Source organism: Scleropages formosus, chromosome 11 (genome assembly GCF_900964775.1).
Source record: "Scleropages formosus chromosome 11, fSclFor1.1, whole genome shotgun sequence".
Lineage (NCBI taxonomy): Eukaryota > Metazoa > Chordata > Actinopteri > Osteoglossiformes > Osteoglossidae > Scleropages > Scleropages formosus.
In genome coordinates this window covers 24,750,913-24,769,335 of record NC_041816.1, presented here as the reverse complement: position 1 = coordinate 24,769,335, position 18,423 = coordinate 24,750,913, and the positions used below count along the sequence as shown (strand labels likewise).

At 42.9% G+C, this 18,423-nt stretch overlaps 1 protein-coding gene across 2 annotated transcripts; it reads right to left on the bottom strand.

Moving 5' to 3' along the window:
- Window positions 1-153: 153 nt before the first annotated feature.
- On the bottom strand, window positions 154-16,480 carry hps5 (HPS5 biogenesis of lysosomal organelles complex 2 subunit 2). Of its 2 annotated transcripts, none has more exons than XM_018763119.2 (23): window positions 16,306-16,480; window positions 14,752-14,887; window positions 14,517-14,627; window positions 13,908-13,972; window positions 11,862-12,054; window positions 10,708-10,838; window positions 10,085-10,303; window positions 9,926-9,997; window positions 9,484-9,572; window positions 9,185-9,363; window positions 8,712-8,870; window positions 7,953-8,112; window positions 7,347-7,464; window positions 5,829-5,975; window positions 5,145-5,213; window positions 4,387-4,988; window positions 3,239-3,359; window positions 3,004-3,153; window positions 2,694-2,813; window positions 2,491-2,604; window positions 2,051-2,157; window positions 1,607-1,901; window positions 154-830 (listed from the first exon to the last, which is right to left on the bottom strand). In XM_018763119.2, exons 2-23 carry the CDS (start codon window positions 14,857-14,859, stop codon window positions 770-772), a joined length of 3,390 nt encoding a protein of 1,129 aa, XP_018618635.1. In that variant the 5' UTR covers window positions 14,860-14,887; window positions 16,306-16,480; the 3' UTR covers window positions 154-769. The 2 variants fall into 2 exon arrangements, with proteins under 2 accessions (XP_018618635.1, XP_018618636.1); XM_018763120.2 differs by lacking the exon at window positions 16,306-16,480 and adding an exon at window positions 15,027-15,215.
- Window positions 16,481-18,423: the final 1,943 nt, after the last annotated feature.

Genomic DNA, 18,423 nt, shown 5'->3' with positions numbered 1-18,423 from the left:
TGTGTATTGAGGACATTCAACATTCCTCTACATTTATTCTTCCAATGGGTCAGCACCGTCATAAAGAGGATCATGTAAGGCTTGGTTTTGTATTCACCCCATTACTTTGAAGGATTGCAAGTAGCACATTATGTTAGCAGGCAGTGTATCATCTATATATAGATGCCTTGAACAGATGTCAACATTTGTCTGTATATGTGGCTCTCTTCAGTGCGTCAGCATAGTTAATGACCCTCCTTAGTGTAACAACTTACTCGTAAACATTTTTACTTCCCTTGGGGTAGGCAGGAAGGATGACCACAAATAAGCTCACACATGAACTGGAATGGTTTAATAAGGAAACTTGCAGGAACACACTATAGGAGACCATGCACTAGCAATATGGCCCTTCTGTGGAATTTAAGGCAAACTTTAAAGAAACACTAAAGAAAAACGTTAAATATCAGTGCATGACATTTACACTTTAAAGCAACAATTGTGCTAGAAAATGTTCAAGGCTGAAACCCTGAACTGACTTAATACTGCAGCTTTTCAGACATCCTGAAAGTAGCAATTAAATAGTTCAAAAAATACTTAATTGGGTACATTCTAGTGAATGTTTTCACTTAAGGAGCCACAAATATAGATAAAATAACCTAATAGGTAGAGGCCATAGTGAGACTGTTCAACCCACGAGGGATGTAATGGAGCTCCAGTGGATCTCAAACCGAAGGCTGGTGGTTCTTCCTTTGAGAGACATAGCAGCCCTGGAGGTGATGGGATGGCACAGTTAAGCCTGCTGGGACCAGAGGAATCTGTCACAGCGCTCCAGCATGGTCTGGATCAGTGCTCTGATTAAGAAAGTTGGACATCAGGTCATTAGACCCACACAACCACTCCTGTTCCTCAAACACCCATTCCTAACAGAGTCCCAGGGGAAAATGTATGCAGCTCATCAAAAGGCATCACATTTATATTCTGTGACTGCAGGAACACTGCACCGCCTAAGACATTAACTGAAGCACCCACCTCATGTAATTAACTTTAAATCTTCCTACAGTTCCAGCAAAAAAGGAACCAAAAAATATCAATTCTGGAGAGTAAATAACACCTGTACTGAATTGTAGGCTGGACTCCTCAGTTTTCATGGTAAACAATACTTTCATTACATAAGATAGAATGCGTCTGTAGCCAAAGCTATGGATAACTTTTACTGAAACAAGATGGCAAAGGGAGACACTGGGCAGCAGCACTGCCTCACAGCTTCAGGTCAGCAGGTTAAAATCTAGGTTTAAATCCAGCCCTGTCTGTATGAGCTCAGCATGTTCTTATGATTGTGGAAAGATTTGTTACGTTGTGAATCTAATTTGTCAGCTTTTGCCTATTTGAGTGACCGTGTGTTTGCCCAGTATCCTTTTCAGGGTGTACCCTGTCCTCTAAGCTATGCTTCTTGGGACTAGGTCCAGACCATCATGACACTGTACCGGAAGCAGAAAATGAGAAACCATCCCTAACAATTTATAAAACTTTGCTGCCACAGTCACTGTTTAAATGAGCTCTGCTGCTTCTCCTAAGACTTGAAGAAGCATGTCTGTGCCCGCGAGACCTGAAACGCATGCATTCTTACCTCTGTCTCTTCTCTGCTATCCTCAGAAGCTCACACACCATGGTGGAGTGGTGATCCAGGACCACACGTACTCCCCAGTCCTGCAGGCAGGTCAGCGCCCGATCTGGTCCCACAACTCGGGCCAATTGCAGCGTCAGGCTCTCAGGTGTGATGCAGTTGCTCCAGTCAGAAGACCCATTGGTTAAGCCATTTCCATTAGGACAGGGAGGGTCAGCATCTGCCTCTGAGAGCTCACAGTATTGTTGAGAAAGCTGGATGAGCAGCTTCCATTCATCTAGTGTTTCAGGCATTATTCCTGAGAGATGGAAGGAAGAAGGGCAAAGTAACCAGCACAGAATGGCCAAGATCAAAATAAAAGTGAAAGGAGTTATTGTCCACTGTCCCCTCAATGTATATAAAAAAAAAAAAAAAAAAATCCCATAAATCTTTGTCTGAGGTCCTCACCATTGGGTCCCTGCAGCAGACTCTGGTCATTCAGCCTGCAAATGGTGGAGAAAGCTTGTGTCCGACGACGCAACTGGCAGCACAGAGACAAGTAGCCTGTCCAGTACCTGTAGGAAGACCACCCAGTCAGCACATGGGTGGTACATTTCAACTGAATTTAGATTCATGGCTTTTTAACATAAATCTATGCTCTGTCTTCACATCACACCACAAAAATTTCTGGCAAGTTAATTTTCCGGTTTGTGTAGACAATTTGCTGCTCGCACACAGAAAGCAAGTAGCAGTTTCACATTCCTTTGTAATATTCATATAGTTACACATTTCAATATTGTGATGGACCTCAATCAGGGCTATTTGTTGTGGCCAACATCCATCACAGCCCTTTCCAGTAAACAAATATTCATGTTTGTCACTCATTACTATTGTGTGAAACAGCTCACCCATGCATTTTGCATGTCTCAGCCATTTTCTGCTTGGATGCAAAGTCAGCTGGGAGTCGAACCAAAAGAGAAAGGAGACGCCCATATCCCCAGGTGAACAGGTGAGATTGCATCCTTTTTATAATAAAAAAAAAAATAAGGAAGTTACAATGAACATGCCAAAGCACAGAAGTTCATACAGAGCAACAGGCAACTGTGCAAACCTGGGCTCTCCATCTGCAGTCAGAGTGTCTGACAGTTGAGGGGCATCATGAGATAGCGCAAGCTCCAGCCATTCCTGCCTTAGAGACTGAGGCTGAAGGAGTGATTCCAAGAATGGGAGCCTAGAGGAAAACGCACAGAGGGCAATAATGCAGAAAGGAGCAAGAAGCAAAAACAGTTGTAATCCCATAGTTATATTCAAAGCTGTAAAAGACAGGGGAAATGAAAAATATTCTCAAGTTTTCACAATTTAAATTCACAGCTGAGAAATAAGGGAAGACAAATTTTTACAAGATTTTAAGAGGCCTGTACCTTTGCTCCTCAGATTGGGAATGGATCAGATTGTCCAGATATGGCAGGAAGTGACTTTTCTTGACCATGGCCATAACGTCAGCAGGGACAACTCTGGGGTAGAACTGAACAAATGCTCGTACAGCTGACTCACCATGTTTCTCGTACAGCCTAGTGGGAGAGAAATACATAAAGACAGAGGTACATTGTGCTAAATGTAGCAAGAACAGACCCTCAGACTGGATAGAGACCATACCTGTGCAGGTGAGCGAGCAGCAATGGGTTCGTTGAGGGTTGTAACTCCCTCAAGCTCTTCAGGGACCTCAGAAGAACTCCTTTCTCTATCACCTCAACTACTGGGCTGGAGCGGGTCAGCTCTGTCATGTGGGAGCACATGCACACACAGACACACAATTTTATAAGACTGACTTTTCACATAGAAAGTACTTCCTGTCTGTGTCTTATGGGTTAAATGCTTTCTTCAGTACAAAAGTATACCCATTCCTTACATAAAGGGGTCAATTTGTTCCATTAAAATAATCTGTTGGGCCAATTCCCATTGTCAAAGTGGGAAATTACCATTATTTCTAACAGAAGGGGTGGACAGACAAGTTCACAAATGAAAAAAGTTAATAGAATATAAAGTATGCATGACAATAAGACCAACATATTTCATAATACTCCAACAATATTATTGCTAGTTTATCTTTTAAAGTTGTACCTCCAGTACAATTTCTCTAACCACTTCAGTGTTGCAGTGCTCAAGAGTCTAACCAGGAAGAACAAGGCTGGAAGTAAGTGGGGCACACCCTGAATGGAGGAGTCATTTGGCTCTTGAATGTTTATGATATACAGCTCACAAGATCACCGTCTAAGTCTTTCACTCAGCACACAAACATCATGCCATTACAGCAGTGGTGCTCAAAATTTTTTGGACCAAACAAAAACATGAAAAACTTTTACAGCAACTAAAATAGGGTGACGTTACAAATACATACATAGAAATATAAAAACTGCAATATCTTTTAAGGAGCGACAAATAAGGTGGTATTATACAATGCTCATGCTGTGACAGGATTTGAGGGTTTAATGTAAATGAGCAGTGTGAATGTTTAAATTTTAAAATTAAGCAAACCCATAATGGACTCATGTATCCTTACACAAACTGGTTACCAATCCACATAGTTGAGAATAAAAACTGGATTTTGCATTTAAAGTGAGATACTACTACTACAATCTTAATAGTTTTAGGAGGTCCTCAGAGTTTAAGATAGTCAATAAGTTGCAGTCACACTATGCAAGTAAAAGGCAAACAAACACTGTCACAGACAGCCAGCCTAGATTTCTGAAGCGAAGCAAAAACCAAGAGGAAGGAAACGATACAACTCCAGGTACTGAGCTCACCCAACAGGCCAGCCATGTAGGCGTTCCACACAGCAGGCTGGTCCCTGTACCGCAGCAGGCAGCACCGACGCACCCTCTCCAGGTCAAGCAGGAAGAAGTAGCGATGAAGAAAGATGCAGGCAGCTGATGGCACATGCTCTCCATGACCCTCCTGGGCAGTGCTACCTTGGAAACAGCCCAGTTCCAGGTTCAGAGAGGCCAACTGAGAGAGATCCACATGGAGTTCTGCAGGTATTGGCCAGGGAGGCTCAACACGCACCGGCTCAAGGGCTACCGTTTTGTGGCCTGTAGGCTCTGAGTCAGAGACCTCTCCACCCAAGTCATTAATAATCTGCTCTTCAGTAGCAGGTTGGAGCAGCTGCCTCTCGGGATCCATGTCTTCTGCAGTCCCCGATGTCTTCTCCGCCACTTCCTCATCAGAGCTACCCATGGACAGCTGCTCCAAACATTCCTCCTCTGTATGACCTTCGAGCAGACAGTGCTCTCCAGTTTGGTGACACTCCTCTGGGCCTAGAATTTTCTCCAAAACTGGCACCCACACTTGCAAAACCTCTGCCAAACGTGCAGGGTCCAGGAGAATAAGAGGGTCCTGTAACTGAGAGCTGCAGTAGCAAGGAGGAATAAGATTCTCATAATATGATATCATCACTGTCTGACTGACAATAATTTGTGTGTAGGAGATAGTGACAAAGACTAAGGGTAACACACATTTATGTGTATGTAAAGAAAAGGATGGGTCTGTATAGCTGTGTACTCACATGGTCTCCTGAGTAGTTGCTCTCAGCTCCTGCAGATCAGTCCCTGTGCCAAGTCGTTCGGTGCCAATCCTGCAACATACAGCACAAGTGCTATTAAAACTACCATGTAGCATCGCAGGTTGCTTGTGCTACCAGAAGTAACAGCAGTTACACATTCGAAGCTGCAAGTGACTACACCTGCCATAGCTGACATCTAGAGTTTTACTCAGGGCTATTTGACTATGTAAGCTTCAGATTGGAAACAACTTAAGGGCATTCAAAAAGGAGGAAGACAAGGTTTGGAGAAAAAAAAAAAAAAGTCTGAAATGCCTAATTAAGCAACTATTTTACTCTAGAAAACAGCTCTTGTAACTTGATACACTTTATGAAATTCGCCTTTGATTAAACTGGACACACTAAAAACCTGTGAAAGAGAATGTTAAAACCTACAAATGCTAAAGATTGCAGGATACTAGCCCCTTGTGTCTGGAGACTGAGTAATACTGTAGATGCAGACATGCGATTCTCATACTCAGTTTGTCCAATAACACATACAGAACTGATCAGGAGCTCGTTGCTCACATCACGTCACATTCCACTAACAGTTTCCAAGCAACAACCCTACTCTTGTAAGTAGGGAATCCAACGTGTTTGCTCATCACCAACAGCAAAAAGAATGAGACCTCTGACAATTTCCAAACTCACTCATTGTCTGGCTCTTCTGGGGGCAGTACTACAGCTGCAGTGAGCTCGCACTGCCCCACTTCCCTCTGGTCTGAACGAGGCCAGAGGTCAGAGTTCATCTGGAGTGTGCTGATTTTTTCTGAGGTTTTCTTCACAAAGCTGGAGACACTGGAAGGAGACATGTAAATTTAAATATTAACAGTGTACAATGTGATTTTTATGTAACATGGAACTACTGAGCATTTTACTAATTTTTGACTGAAATATTTAAATTAGTATCATGTACATGTTAACATTTTAAAGCAACACTACAAATTATGGAAAAATTTATTCATGTTATTAAATTGTCAAAAAAAAAAGCATTTTGAAGTGATGACAGACAGGAACAAAGACTTGTCATTTCCATAAATCCACAAAAAAGCCATGATTGGGGAGGAATATGTGCACCCAACCAGCCAACAGAAGTGAATATATGGTCATATGACCAAGAGAATTACAAATGTCGACAGAAAGCAGCAAGTATGATGCTGAGCCATGTATTCACAGATAAATGGTACAAGAATCTCAAAACATCAGTTACAAGAAAGATTATTCCAGCCATATATATTGTACAGACAACTCATTGTTTTAACATTCGCCAATGAGATGTCCTGCTTTCGAATGAGCCCAACTTACCGACAGCGTAGTACTGAGACGCTAGCTGACACAGCCATCAATGTCTGAATTCAAGCACTTTTGACGATGAGAAAGGACAACCGCGCCTCACAAGAGAGCCCCAAAGAGGAAGTCTATTTCAGGAGGGACTCTCTGCACTACCTACATAAACACTTTTTGTTCTGTGATTTCACTTCCTCTTTTTCCCTGAAAGTTCACTTATTAGTTTAGTTTCACTTATTTAAAAGGATAAGCGGTCTTGAACAATGGCTGATGAAATGGACAAACCTGACACTCAAAGTCCAGGAAAACATTTTCTTTCCTGTTTGTACAACATGCCAGTACTTTGCTTTATCTTACATTCCATGGAATCAACATTTAAGAGGTCAAGTTAAATAATAATAATAATAATAATAATAATAATAATAATAATCTAGAGTCATTTAAAGTTTCAACCTACAATTGCAGGCTGAGCCTAATGTCAAACTGCAGATAATTCAGTAAACAAGTCATTTTAAAAAAAAAAAATAATTATTCATCATACAGACTTAATTTGATGACACCACTCCATGCTGCACCAGAAAACCAATTTTCTGCAGGACACACTTCCACACAAGAACCACTGCCTACTTTAGTGACCACACACAATGCAGACCATGAGTGGAACTGTTCAATGACCACATTCAACCTGAAGACTCTGTAGAAACACCAAGCAACAAACAGAATTCATGCAATCTGTGTAATCAAACGCTGATCATGACAAATACACACACTTTTGCAACTGCTTAAGAACCACCGCAAAACCCTACGTAAGAAACTAGCAAGCACAAAAAAAATCCAGCAGATATGACTGGTGCAGGGTTCAGGGGCCTGGGGGTGACTTACCTGTCCCGGACAGCCTGCAGCGCCACACGGGGGGGTTTGGGGCGGAATGAGAGGGGGAGGTGAAACTGCAAGCCGGATTCGGGTCGGTCAGGCTCCACCCGTTCGCTGGGTAGGGGATCTGAGGTGGCATCAGGGAAATGAGGGGGGATCATGTGGCCCAATTGTTGGTGAGGGCAGGAGAAGAGATGTTGGGAAGGCAAGTGAGAGGAAATGAAGCCATAGCAGGATGGGTGTCCAAAACTGCTGGAACCAATCATTCCCAAAAATAAAACGATGGACAACAAAAGGTGGCAAAATGGTGATGTCATGCCATGAATTTAACAATGAAAACACTACCAGCCTGAGCCATTTTTTGTGGGTGAGGAGTTTATTCTAAATATTCCTTGGATGCAATCTTCATACAGTGGCTTTTTTTTATACACAAAACAGTAATGTAACATGGGGTGGTGTTTTTAAAAATTAAGTCAGTTTTTTTTTTAATTTTTTTAAGACAGATGCCTTTATTGCTGATAAATTGCTTGAGGTTCCTTTCAATCAGTAGAGTTCTGTAAAGAACTGATAAGGAATCCACATCCTCTGAGCTGGGTCATAGGTCACACCCCTTACCCTGCTCCAATGGCTCCTCCTCCTGCACAAAGTTAAACTCCTTGAGCCGCTCTTCCTCAAGCATCGACTGGCTGACCAAAGAACAGGTGTCCTCGTCTGACTGGCTTCCTCTTCGACTGATTACTCGGTAGATACCACAGTCCAACACGTTAAAGCTTTCCTGTATTCAGAGAGTAGAACTGACATTCAAATACCAAATGGCAGAATGATGGAAATTGAAACTGCTAGACCACTGCAGTAATTCACAAGACAGAATCAGCACCCCAGTACCTATAGGACCTGACCAATCCCTACACTCCACTTCCAGCTGTTTACTGCAGCCACTGACCAGGGGTGCAAAATCAAAAGCCTGCCTATCCTTGGTTTTGGCCTCAACGTGAAGGACTGAACTCCTTCTCCACCTAAGAACTGCCAAAGCCTGGCCACTGCTCAAGAAAGAGCATAACACACTGACATAACTGCAATATGAAATAAATCTGGGTTCTATTCATCTCAAACTGTGGATGGTAGACAAACCACAGTATAACACTTAAATACCTGATGTGTTCATACAGTCTGAATACACCAAAACTGCGCTGTTTTTGGATCAAACCTGCCAAATTAATAGATTTAAACACTACTGTTATAATCTTAGGCTTCATAGCATACAAATTTCTTGCTTCAGGTTAAATAAAACAAGTTAATGATTCCATACATGAAACAGCCTCACAAAAATGCCGCTAGTCAGAGTCTCACGACACATTCTACATTGCAACTCACATGTGAAGAAATGCTGCTCCTACGGCTGCTAGAGGCAGAATCCAGAGGCTCCAGCCTCAAGATCACTTCTTCCAGCTGGCTGGCCAGGTCTTGCTGTATGCTGGGGTTAAGCTGTGACCGCAGGTACTCAAGTCTGTCAGTGGGGAGGCACTTACGGGCCTGCCAAAGACAAGACAACGGCACAGAACTATTAAGGCAACACTCCCGGTACTAAAACAATGCAGTACTGTGCTGTAACTTATAGATCCTTAATTTGTAAGGTCCACACTGGAGAAGCAAGGCCTGGAAATCTTTAGACTCAGTTGTCAATTCTGCTCTCACTCCACATTCTGTGAGGTGACAGGAAGGCCTGTACAATTCCAGTTACTACTGACCTAAGTGAAACTGCAGTTTCTGATGCAGTGAACTCAAACAGCAAAAAAAGATTCACAATTACCACTGGATACTGCATCTTGTGCTGCAGTGACACTTACCCTCGAGGGGACGATGACATGCTGGAACATGCAGCAGATTGTGGCAGCTAAGAGCCAATACTCCCGGCGAAGAAGTCGCTCTACACAGCGCTCCACGGGCAGCAGGGACAGGTGAGTCAAGTGCCCATCACAGCGAAGACAGAAGAGCTCGCTACGGAAAACTGCTACATCTACTACATCTGCAAGATGACAAATGTATATATTAAAAAAGAAATTTGTAACAGTACTAGATATGAGAATTAGTTATACAGAAGGTGGCTGACAACAGCACAATTGCAGTGCTCCAACTCATTTTTTACCTTTGATCTCAGTCCACAGCAGGACCTGTCCACACTGAGGCACAAAGACATAAATGGCTGAGTCAGTCCAGGTCAACAGGTTCTGGTCACTGCACACACAAAAAAAAAAAACAAAAAAACGAAACATTTCAGGACAGAGAAGAGCAGTCACAAAAGATGGTGCACATGGCTTTGTATGAACAGAACACAAAGGCAGAGGGGAATGTGCAGCTGGAATACCCAAGAAATGCATAAGCTTCATGGAGTATGTAGCAGGCAACAGGGGACAGAGAGCATAAAAGATAGCAGTGGGTGGAAATTAGGGAAAATACTGTAAGCTACAGGTAGTATTCAACAGACAAGGCCTCCAGTGAATCATGCACCATAGTTAACAGCTTACAGAAAAATCATACGCAGTTCGCAGCCAGCCCTAATGAACAGGCAATTTAAAATGTAAGAGTACCTGAGGTAAAGCAGTTTGGGGAAAGCAACTGACTGAGGGCTTCTCTGGGCAGAGCTGTACTGTAGTTCACACCTGAATATCAAATTGGAGTAGTTACCAATCTGATAGAACACCTCACATACAGAACCAAATGTATATTTACTCACTATCACACAGTACCTGTAGGAGACAAGGGGCACGGGGGGGCAGGCGAGAAGCTGCTTGAACTGGTGGGTGCTCAGCACCTCTCCACTGAAACTAGCCTCCCACACCCGGGATCCTGGACGGGCACAGTACAGGAGTGGGGGCTGGCCCAGAACCGACCCGCGGCTCTGTGGGAAGAAGCAAGCCCCATACTCCCCATCACGTTCCTTGTTCCCTACCCTCCAGAATTTCTCCCTGTCAAGAGGTGGATGGAGAGAAGAGAAAGAGAAACCAAAACCCATCAGTTCAGACAATTACCAAAAAAATTTATATTTGAAGAACATCAGAACATGCAAGCACTCAGCAATACATCTGATTTTTGTGGCAATATTATAGGACACCTTTATGCATCAGAGAAAAGATAAGTCAAGAAGGGTGACGTGCCATCACACCACCAGAAAAACTGACCACTTCCAAATTGTCCCCTATTCTGTGTCTACCAAAGCCCAGAGTATGACATGTCCATGTGACAGATCATTCACAAGGGAAATTCCCAGTATCCAACTTACAAAAAGCCTTTCAGTTCACATCTCTAGTGGTCTCATACAGCACTACTTCAGGACATTCTGCTCTCTCCAATACAAGTCAGACATTCCTACCTCTCTGTGTCGCACAGGTAGCAGCGGCTGAGAGAGGACACCAGCAGGCGGCCATCCTGGTAACCCAGCTGCACCACCTTAGAATCCACAGTGGTGATCGTCTGAACTGGGAAGATGACAAATGCAGAGCCCTGCAAACAGAATCCGCAAGTTACCGTGGCAGCATTCTCAGTTAAATAAATATATGAACCTAAGAGTTCCAACTCATTGTACAGATGCTTTTAAATTTAGTCCCAATAAAATTGATGTAAGGTCTTGTCTATTAAACATCACAGAAATGCACTTTCCTGAATTTAGAAGCATCAGTCAAAGTATATATTTTCCATATAAACTTAATCCGTTATCATTTGGTCATTTATGTCCCTTTTCCCTGTCACCTTACATATTTACCAACTTGGACACCTGGCTTTTACATTGGGGTAACTCATTTTGGGTACCTTGTTTACTAACATGCTTTTGTAGCCTCAATTTTCCCCCCATCTGATCCAAAGCATAAGGGTGAGAACAGTGTGAAAAATTTAGAGGAAGTAACAGACAAAAATGTTTATTAATGCAAGTTTTACACAGTCTATCACCTCTTCCCATAGCACCTAGTTTGGCACGAGTTACATAATACATACAGTTCAAATGCAGAAAACATACTACATACATCCATATTTTATGAATACAGTATGGGAATATATCTGGTAATCAATTCAACTGCATAATCTTTATGTATGATATTGAGCCCATTTATAAAACATAACCCACCCTATAAAAACTTCTACAAGATGCAACCCATTACCCTGTTGTAATTTTCATCTGATGTTCCATCTCAACATTTAAGAAAATACAAAGAAAAAGGTTCCCAAAATATGCTTTCTTGAATCTGAGCGTTAAGTTAGCCCTAAACCATTTTTTTTTTTTTTTTTTTTTAAAAAGTGAAGCTTTTGTTAAGGAACTTTATTAATTTCCAGCTTGAGCTTCTGCTCCTTTTCTTACTTCAGAGACTAGAAAGACACTAGACTCTAAATTACTACAGTATAGCTGTACTTGAAAAGACTAAAGACAGAACTGACTTATTTACATTCTACACACAGGAAAATGGGAGCAGTCATTTCACACATAAGGCTGGAATGTGGGAACATGGTACATTTCCAGGGTGAGAACAATACCTTGCCTAGTTTGGAGGATCCAGCACGAAGGAAGGACACCTTCCCCCCAGCATCTCCGATAAAGACTCTCAGCGTGGTTGTGTCCCAGCACAGTGCTGTGATGTTCTGCCCCCGATGCTCCCAAGATATGCCGGCTCGCTCTGGCCGACCCCGTCGCTCCAGCTGCAGCTCCCACACCACAACCAGACCCTGACTGGATTACGACACAATGCATATGTACATACAGTACACTGAACACACACACACACACTCATTTAGCTGATGCTTTTCGCCAAAGCGACTTACAATGTTAAGGTTACAACTCTCACACACACACACACACACACACACACACACACTTTCAGAACCGCTTGTACAACTATTTACCCATTTATACACACACACACACACACACACACACACACACACACACACACACACACACACACACACACACACACACAGCGTCTGAACTGCTTGTCCCACACAGGGTCACGGGGAACCGGAGCCTAACCCGGCAACACTTTCACTTTGTATTGCTAAAAGGTATGAGTCTGTTCCCATTTATACAGCTGGGTAATTTTACTAGAGCAATTCAGGGTAAGTACCTTGCTCAAGGGTACTACAGCTGGAGGTGAGGCTCAAACTTGTGACCTTTGGGTCCACAGGCAGTCGCTCTAACCACTACACTACCAGCTGCCCCACACACAATCCCCAGCATATGTGCATACATACCAATTCCATGTACAGATACACACTACATGAATATGCAAGCAAATGCTCAAACTGTTCAGCAAATTTCAAACTATGTACTAGAGGTTTTAAGTATTGCAGAGGTGAACATCTGAGGTCTCCAACACCATACTGCCTTACCATTAAGCAAGATTACCTTCACAGGGTAAACTGGTAAAGTTTAAATTTCTCATGCTGAATTCCTTTCAACATTCAGGAGTCTAAATGCAGCTTTTCCAGACTCAGTTTGCTCCTGATCTCATCACTGCTCCATAAATTTCCATCACATCATTTGTCATGACCACCTTTGTATTTTCCATCAGTTCCATAGACAGTGACTCATTATGTGTGGCAGCAAAAACACTGGCACAGGTATTCTTAATTTACAACATATGAGACTCATGAGAACATGGATTTACAACAGTCTTCCCATCAACCTTATATTTTCAAGTCCTTAAATTCGGTCGTAATGTCTAATGACAACCACTCTACCGTACAATAGCATCGGCTGGCTGCTCCATGTCTTGTGGACTCAGTAGCAACCAAATTCCATTTTATTTACAAAAATGTCATTTAACATTTAATTTATTATTCCATTCCAGTTCATTTTTTAACAAGGGCTACCAAGCAAAAACATGAGTGGTACAGGAAAGAAAAAGTGAAAGATTTAGAAATTGAAACAAATAGCGCTGCATGGAACTATATAGTAGTGTTCTGTATTTATATTATTCTGTATTAGTATTATTTAACATGAATAATGTTTGAAATAGGTGGACTAAATATAACAAAGACTGATTATACAATTTAACACTCAGGCATATTAATTGCGTATATATCCTTGCATTTCATGCAACACAGTAAAATGAAGTTGGATAAGGTTATCAAATCAGAATCCTGTTGTCCAGGTGGTACTCAAATTACAACAGTCTGATCTATAACGTTTTTAAGCCTTTGATTCAGGATACATAATAAGGATTCTGGTCTCTTATTTTATTTCCATCAACTTTACTTAAGCAGAGAACCCAAAGAATTTCTCACTACCACTGCTTAATAATTCATCCAGAAATACTCTAAACTGGTGCTCAGGGTGCTAGACCAAGCTTTTGACTGGAAGCCCTTTTTAGCAGCTTCGGCAACAAGCCTTCCTCCTCTGACTGCCTGTGCAACCCAGCATAAAATACACCCTAAACAGCAATTTTCACCCAAAGCTCCTACACCCTACTTCTATTAGATGTTAGTACCAATTTTAAATATGACAAAGCAGAACAGCAGCTTAAAATTAGTAAAATATTTAGAAATGCCCCTGACCAAGCAAAGGTCGAATGAAGTAGCTACCTTGTTGCAACAGCAATGAAGTCTTCATCATGGGGGCAACATGCTACCTGGGTGATTGATCCCTCCTAAGAATAAGAAAGAAATTTGTTGGAGAAGAGCTGCCAACTAAGACAGTTTGAGGAGCATCTGATGCAACAGTAGATAATGTGTGCGAGAGCAAAGATTTGTGAAAGGATGGGTGGGGCACAGCACTGATGTGAAAGAAAAAAAAAAAAGTTTTCTACAGAACATATTGCATGTTAAGGAAGCAGTGGAATAAACATTTATATTTATCTAGCAGACATTTTTTCCAAAAGCGATTTCCAGTGAACACTGTAGTAGTATCATCACACCTTATTCACCCAAGATGACTTACACTGCTAGATACACTACTTATAATGAGTCACTCATTCATATACCAGTAAATTACATTTCCCCTCTGTTACGCACACATTATGGGTGAGTTTAGAGTCACTACTCCACATGAACAGTACATCTTAACTCCACACACACTGAGCAGAGATTGAACCCACTCTTGCATCCCCCAGGTCCTGCGAGACAGCAATGCTAGTCGTGCCACCATGTGAACTACAGCACACAATGTGTGAAAGAGAACGTTGGCCATTGTACCTTGTGTGTTAGAATGAGCCGCTGTTTCCATCCTTCTCTCTGGATAAGATGAAGCCCCCCCGCCGAGGTTCCCAGAGCCAGCCACTTCTTAGATACTGCGAGGCAGGTACACTATGATACACAGAAAAATGCACACACACTTAGATACAGCCCACACAGAGCAAAAGTCATTCTACAGAACCCTCCAGCAGGGCAGTACACAGGAAGATGAAAACCTGACTATATTTCTTCCTACCTTGAGCCGACCTGAGTCCAGGCGCAGGGCAGCGAGGAGAGGGTCAAGACAGTCAAACTCTGCCAGCACATGGGTGCAGGACTCAGGCAGCACAGGCAGCGAGGGCATGGTGATCACGCCTCAGTTCTCCGACAGCCTACGGCCAACAATAAGCGCAAGAAAAACATTCACCCAGGAGCCAGAACGCAGCAAATCTGCAAGATGCAGCAAAACAGGGTAAACATGCAGTTAATCTAGAGCCAGCAACAATATGCTGAACATGTGTGGCTGAATACCCAGCTCTGTGACAGGGCTTTCTGCAAGCCTCTGCTCCCATTCGCATGCCTGTTGGGTTAAATGAGTCTCCTGACCTGCAGCAGTATCACATGACCAGAGTTATGAGCCAAGCTTAGTACCACAGTGATGCCAAACTGTCAACAATGGGGCACTGAAAGTGGACAAGTCCCCTGCCCCTCATCGCTCAATGTCATATGATCCCACGTATCCCCTTAAATTGTGGAAGCATGACTTCCAAAATGTTATTACAAGACAAAAATGTTACTTCCCACACAAGAAAACAACTTCCTGTTACTGAAAGCGCTCTTTTTCAATAAGGCAAGGCATGATTCCGTGTTGGAACATGTGGCAGGTCACAAATATTTTAAATAACGGTGGAAATGCAAGACAGTCTGATGAAGTGTGTATGAGATCAGTGTTGCAAAAGGGTGGCGGGGAACGAGCAGGTGACAAGAAGACGTGACTTGTCTTGTCGCGCGCACACATTCCAAGACGCACACAAACATAAATGGACGATACACACACGAGAAACACGCTCACGATACAGTCACATTCCAGCTGGCAGGCGCGCGCGCGCGCGCACACACACACACACACACAGAGAGAGAGAATCAGAATGGCTCCGACCCCTGCCAAATTCTACAAGCTCAGCCCCAAATCACCCCCACGTTATCCAGCCACTGCACACCTAAAACGTTTTGCAAGAGGCGACTGATTCAAAGGGAAAGGGGGGGGAGGATTCTGGGAAGCCCCGCGGCGTGAGCGCGCGCCGCTCCAGCTGATTATGCTCGAGCCAACGTGCGCGCGCATCACGAGACTCTCTCTCCCGGTCGAAACGCCCGCAGTTTGCAACTCTTCTGGAAATCGCGGGCGAAAAGGGGTCTTTGACCCGTTACTTCGCAAACACTTTCCTTTACTACTTTCTGACACCATGATTTTGTCAGAAAATGTAAGTCAGCGTTCAGCAGGAACTTACAAACGAGCCACATCCATCGCAACAACAGCTCAGCGCCGGTGTGCCGAGTCAGTGTGCACTACTGTACTGGCATTCATACCCGCTAAAATAAAAAAGATAAAATTATAAATGTCTCCAAAACACACAGCGTAACCAATATTTCCGATACTGCACAGTCGCTAAATATCGACAGGAAACGGACACAACTCAGTCAACTGTACTTCTCGTGTGACTGGTCAGAACTGAATATAATAATCTGTCACTCAGCAAACTACTAACACTACGGCGCGTACTTTAGTTTAACGAATAATCTCTTAACTCACCTGTCCCTGACGAACAAACAGCTTCGTAAATTTATTTCGTTTTCATGGTCAACCGAGTGCTCCGGACTCCCAAACGCCCAGTTTTAATGCAAATTGTTTCAAATCAACTCCTAACAAACCTTACGGACTGGCGCAAGACGCCGCTCGCGAGCTGGTTCGCGGAGGTCCAACCAAGCTGACCGGGACTACTTCACCTTGTGCAAACGCAGCACGGCGCGCATTAATACGTCAAACATTGCTGCCGCTGCTTCTGGGTTGGCAGTAAGTGTCTGGCATTCCTGTCAGCTTGAACCGCACCATTTCTAGACAGTCTCTCGCGCACGCAAACTTTTTTTTAAAAGCACTGATATTTTCGTGTAACAATAAATACGGAGCGCAGACAGGCTTCCGCAATTTTAGCGCGCGAGTTAAGGATTAACTACATTCTGTGTTTTGGACTATTGTCTTTGGCGCAAGCGTCAGAGGTGCAGCTTGTCTGATTGCAGGTTCCATTAGGTATCGATTGAAAGTGGAGAAGCGCGCGGAGAACAGAGTGCGCGAGGTCCGCGGAATAACGTCATCGTTATTTAAAAGCCTGCAGTCCTCCGCTAATCTGTGAACACATCAGGTTCGAGTGCTCAGAAAGAACTCATGGAACTGTATGGAGAGGAACTTTATTTTACTTTGTTTAGCAAACGCCGTTGTGCAGTGGGAGATCATTAACTTTGCACTGATTTACCCTTTCCTACAGCAGGGTATTCTTACTGTAGCAGTTCAGGTTACATACCTTGGTGAAGCCAAGGTACCACAGAAAAGTGGGATTTAAACCTATGACCCTCAGGAGACACTGCAATGGCCCCTAACTATTTTGTCACCAGCTGGGTGCAAATGTAGAAATGCTGACTTTTAATTTAAACAACATCCACTTTGTGTCCATGAAAAGATCACCAACTGTGACATCATCGGTGAAAGATCAATTGCCAACAACTGTTAATCAGATAACAGATCTCATCAACAGAAGTTGAAATCACTTCAGAATTCCTAATTTCACAGTAAATCACAATATATTCTTCCCTATCAGTGATGATAATCTGACTGAAAATCTGCTCATAAAGTAAATTCTTGTATTTAAAAAACCATTACCAGTAAAACAAGAGATCTGCAGGAAAAGTCATGTAGCTTAAATGTTTAACTATTAACATTTTAGATGTATAACAGTAATTTGACTCTTAGCAATATGATGTGGGTCTTTACACTATTTAAATTTAGACATTGTTCATTAAATGTGCAGATATTGCCCAAAAATTTAAGTTGGTGACAAACTTAAGATATGAATCTTCAATTGGAGAGAATACACATACACACACACACATTGTCTGAATCACTTGTCCCATACGGGATCGCGGGGAGCCGGAGCCTAACCCGGCAACACAGGGCATAAGGTTGGAGGGGTAGGGAACACACCCAGGACGGGACACCAGGCCTTTGCAAGGCACCCCAAGCGGGACTCGAACCCCAGACCCACCAGAGTAGGACCCGGTCCAACCCACTGCACCCCCCTCTTGGAGAGAATAATGAAATTGAATAGCAAAGGTTGTACCAATGACTGTAGTTATTTTATATGTTAGAAACAACATAAATCATTCTGGCTTTCTTTTTTAATTTCTTACACTGGCACTAACACAATATTCACTGCGACTCCAAACACACACCTTCATGTGATTTATCACAAAAACCTTCTGGAACAGACTCTGGTGTTCAGTCATACTATCTCAAGTTTAGTGTTGTCAGCAGGTATTTGAGAAAGGTGCCTTTACATTGTTCATAATCAGTAGGGACAAATCTAAAGGCACAGATACCAGGTAAAGGTTTACTTAACGATTTACATGTTTACTGTGGGATGTTGCAATTCTACTTCACCAAGAACTTTTTTTCCCCCATTGTTGATGTCTTTTTGCTGTGTAGATCTGGGTGACATCTCCAGTAGTTGGGACAGCAGACTGTGTCCAGCCTGTTTGTCCGCTAATATCTTCTATACAAATGTTCCTTAAAGCAAACTGAAATTCCCGCAACTGTTTGGTGGAAATGGTGTAAAAAAATTTATTGGGCCAAAGTTACTTCCAGGATCATATCACTTTG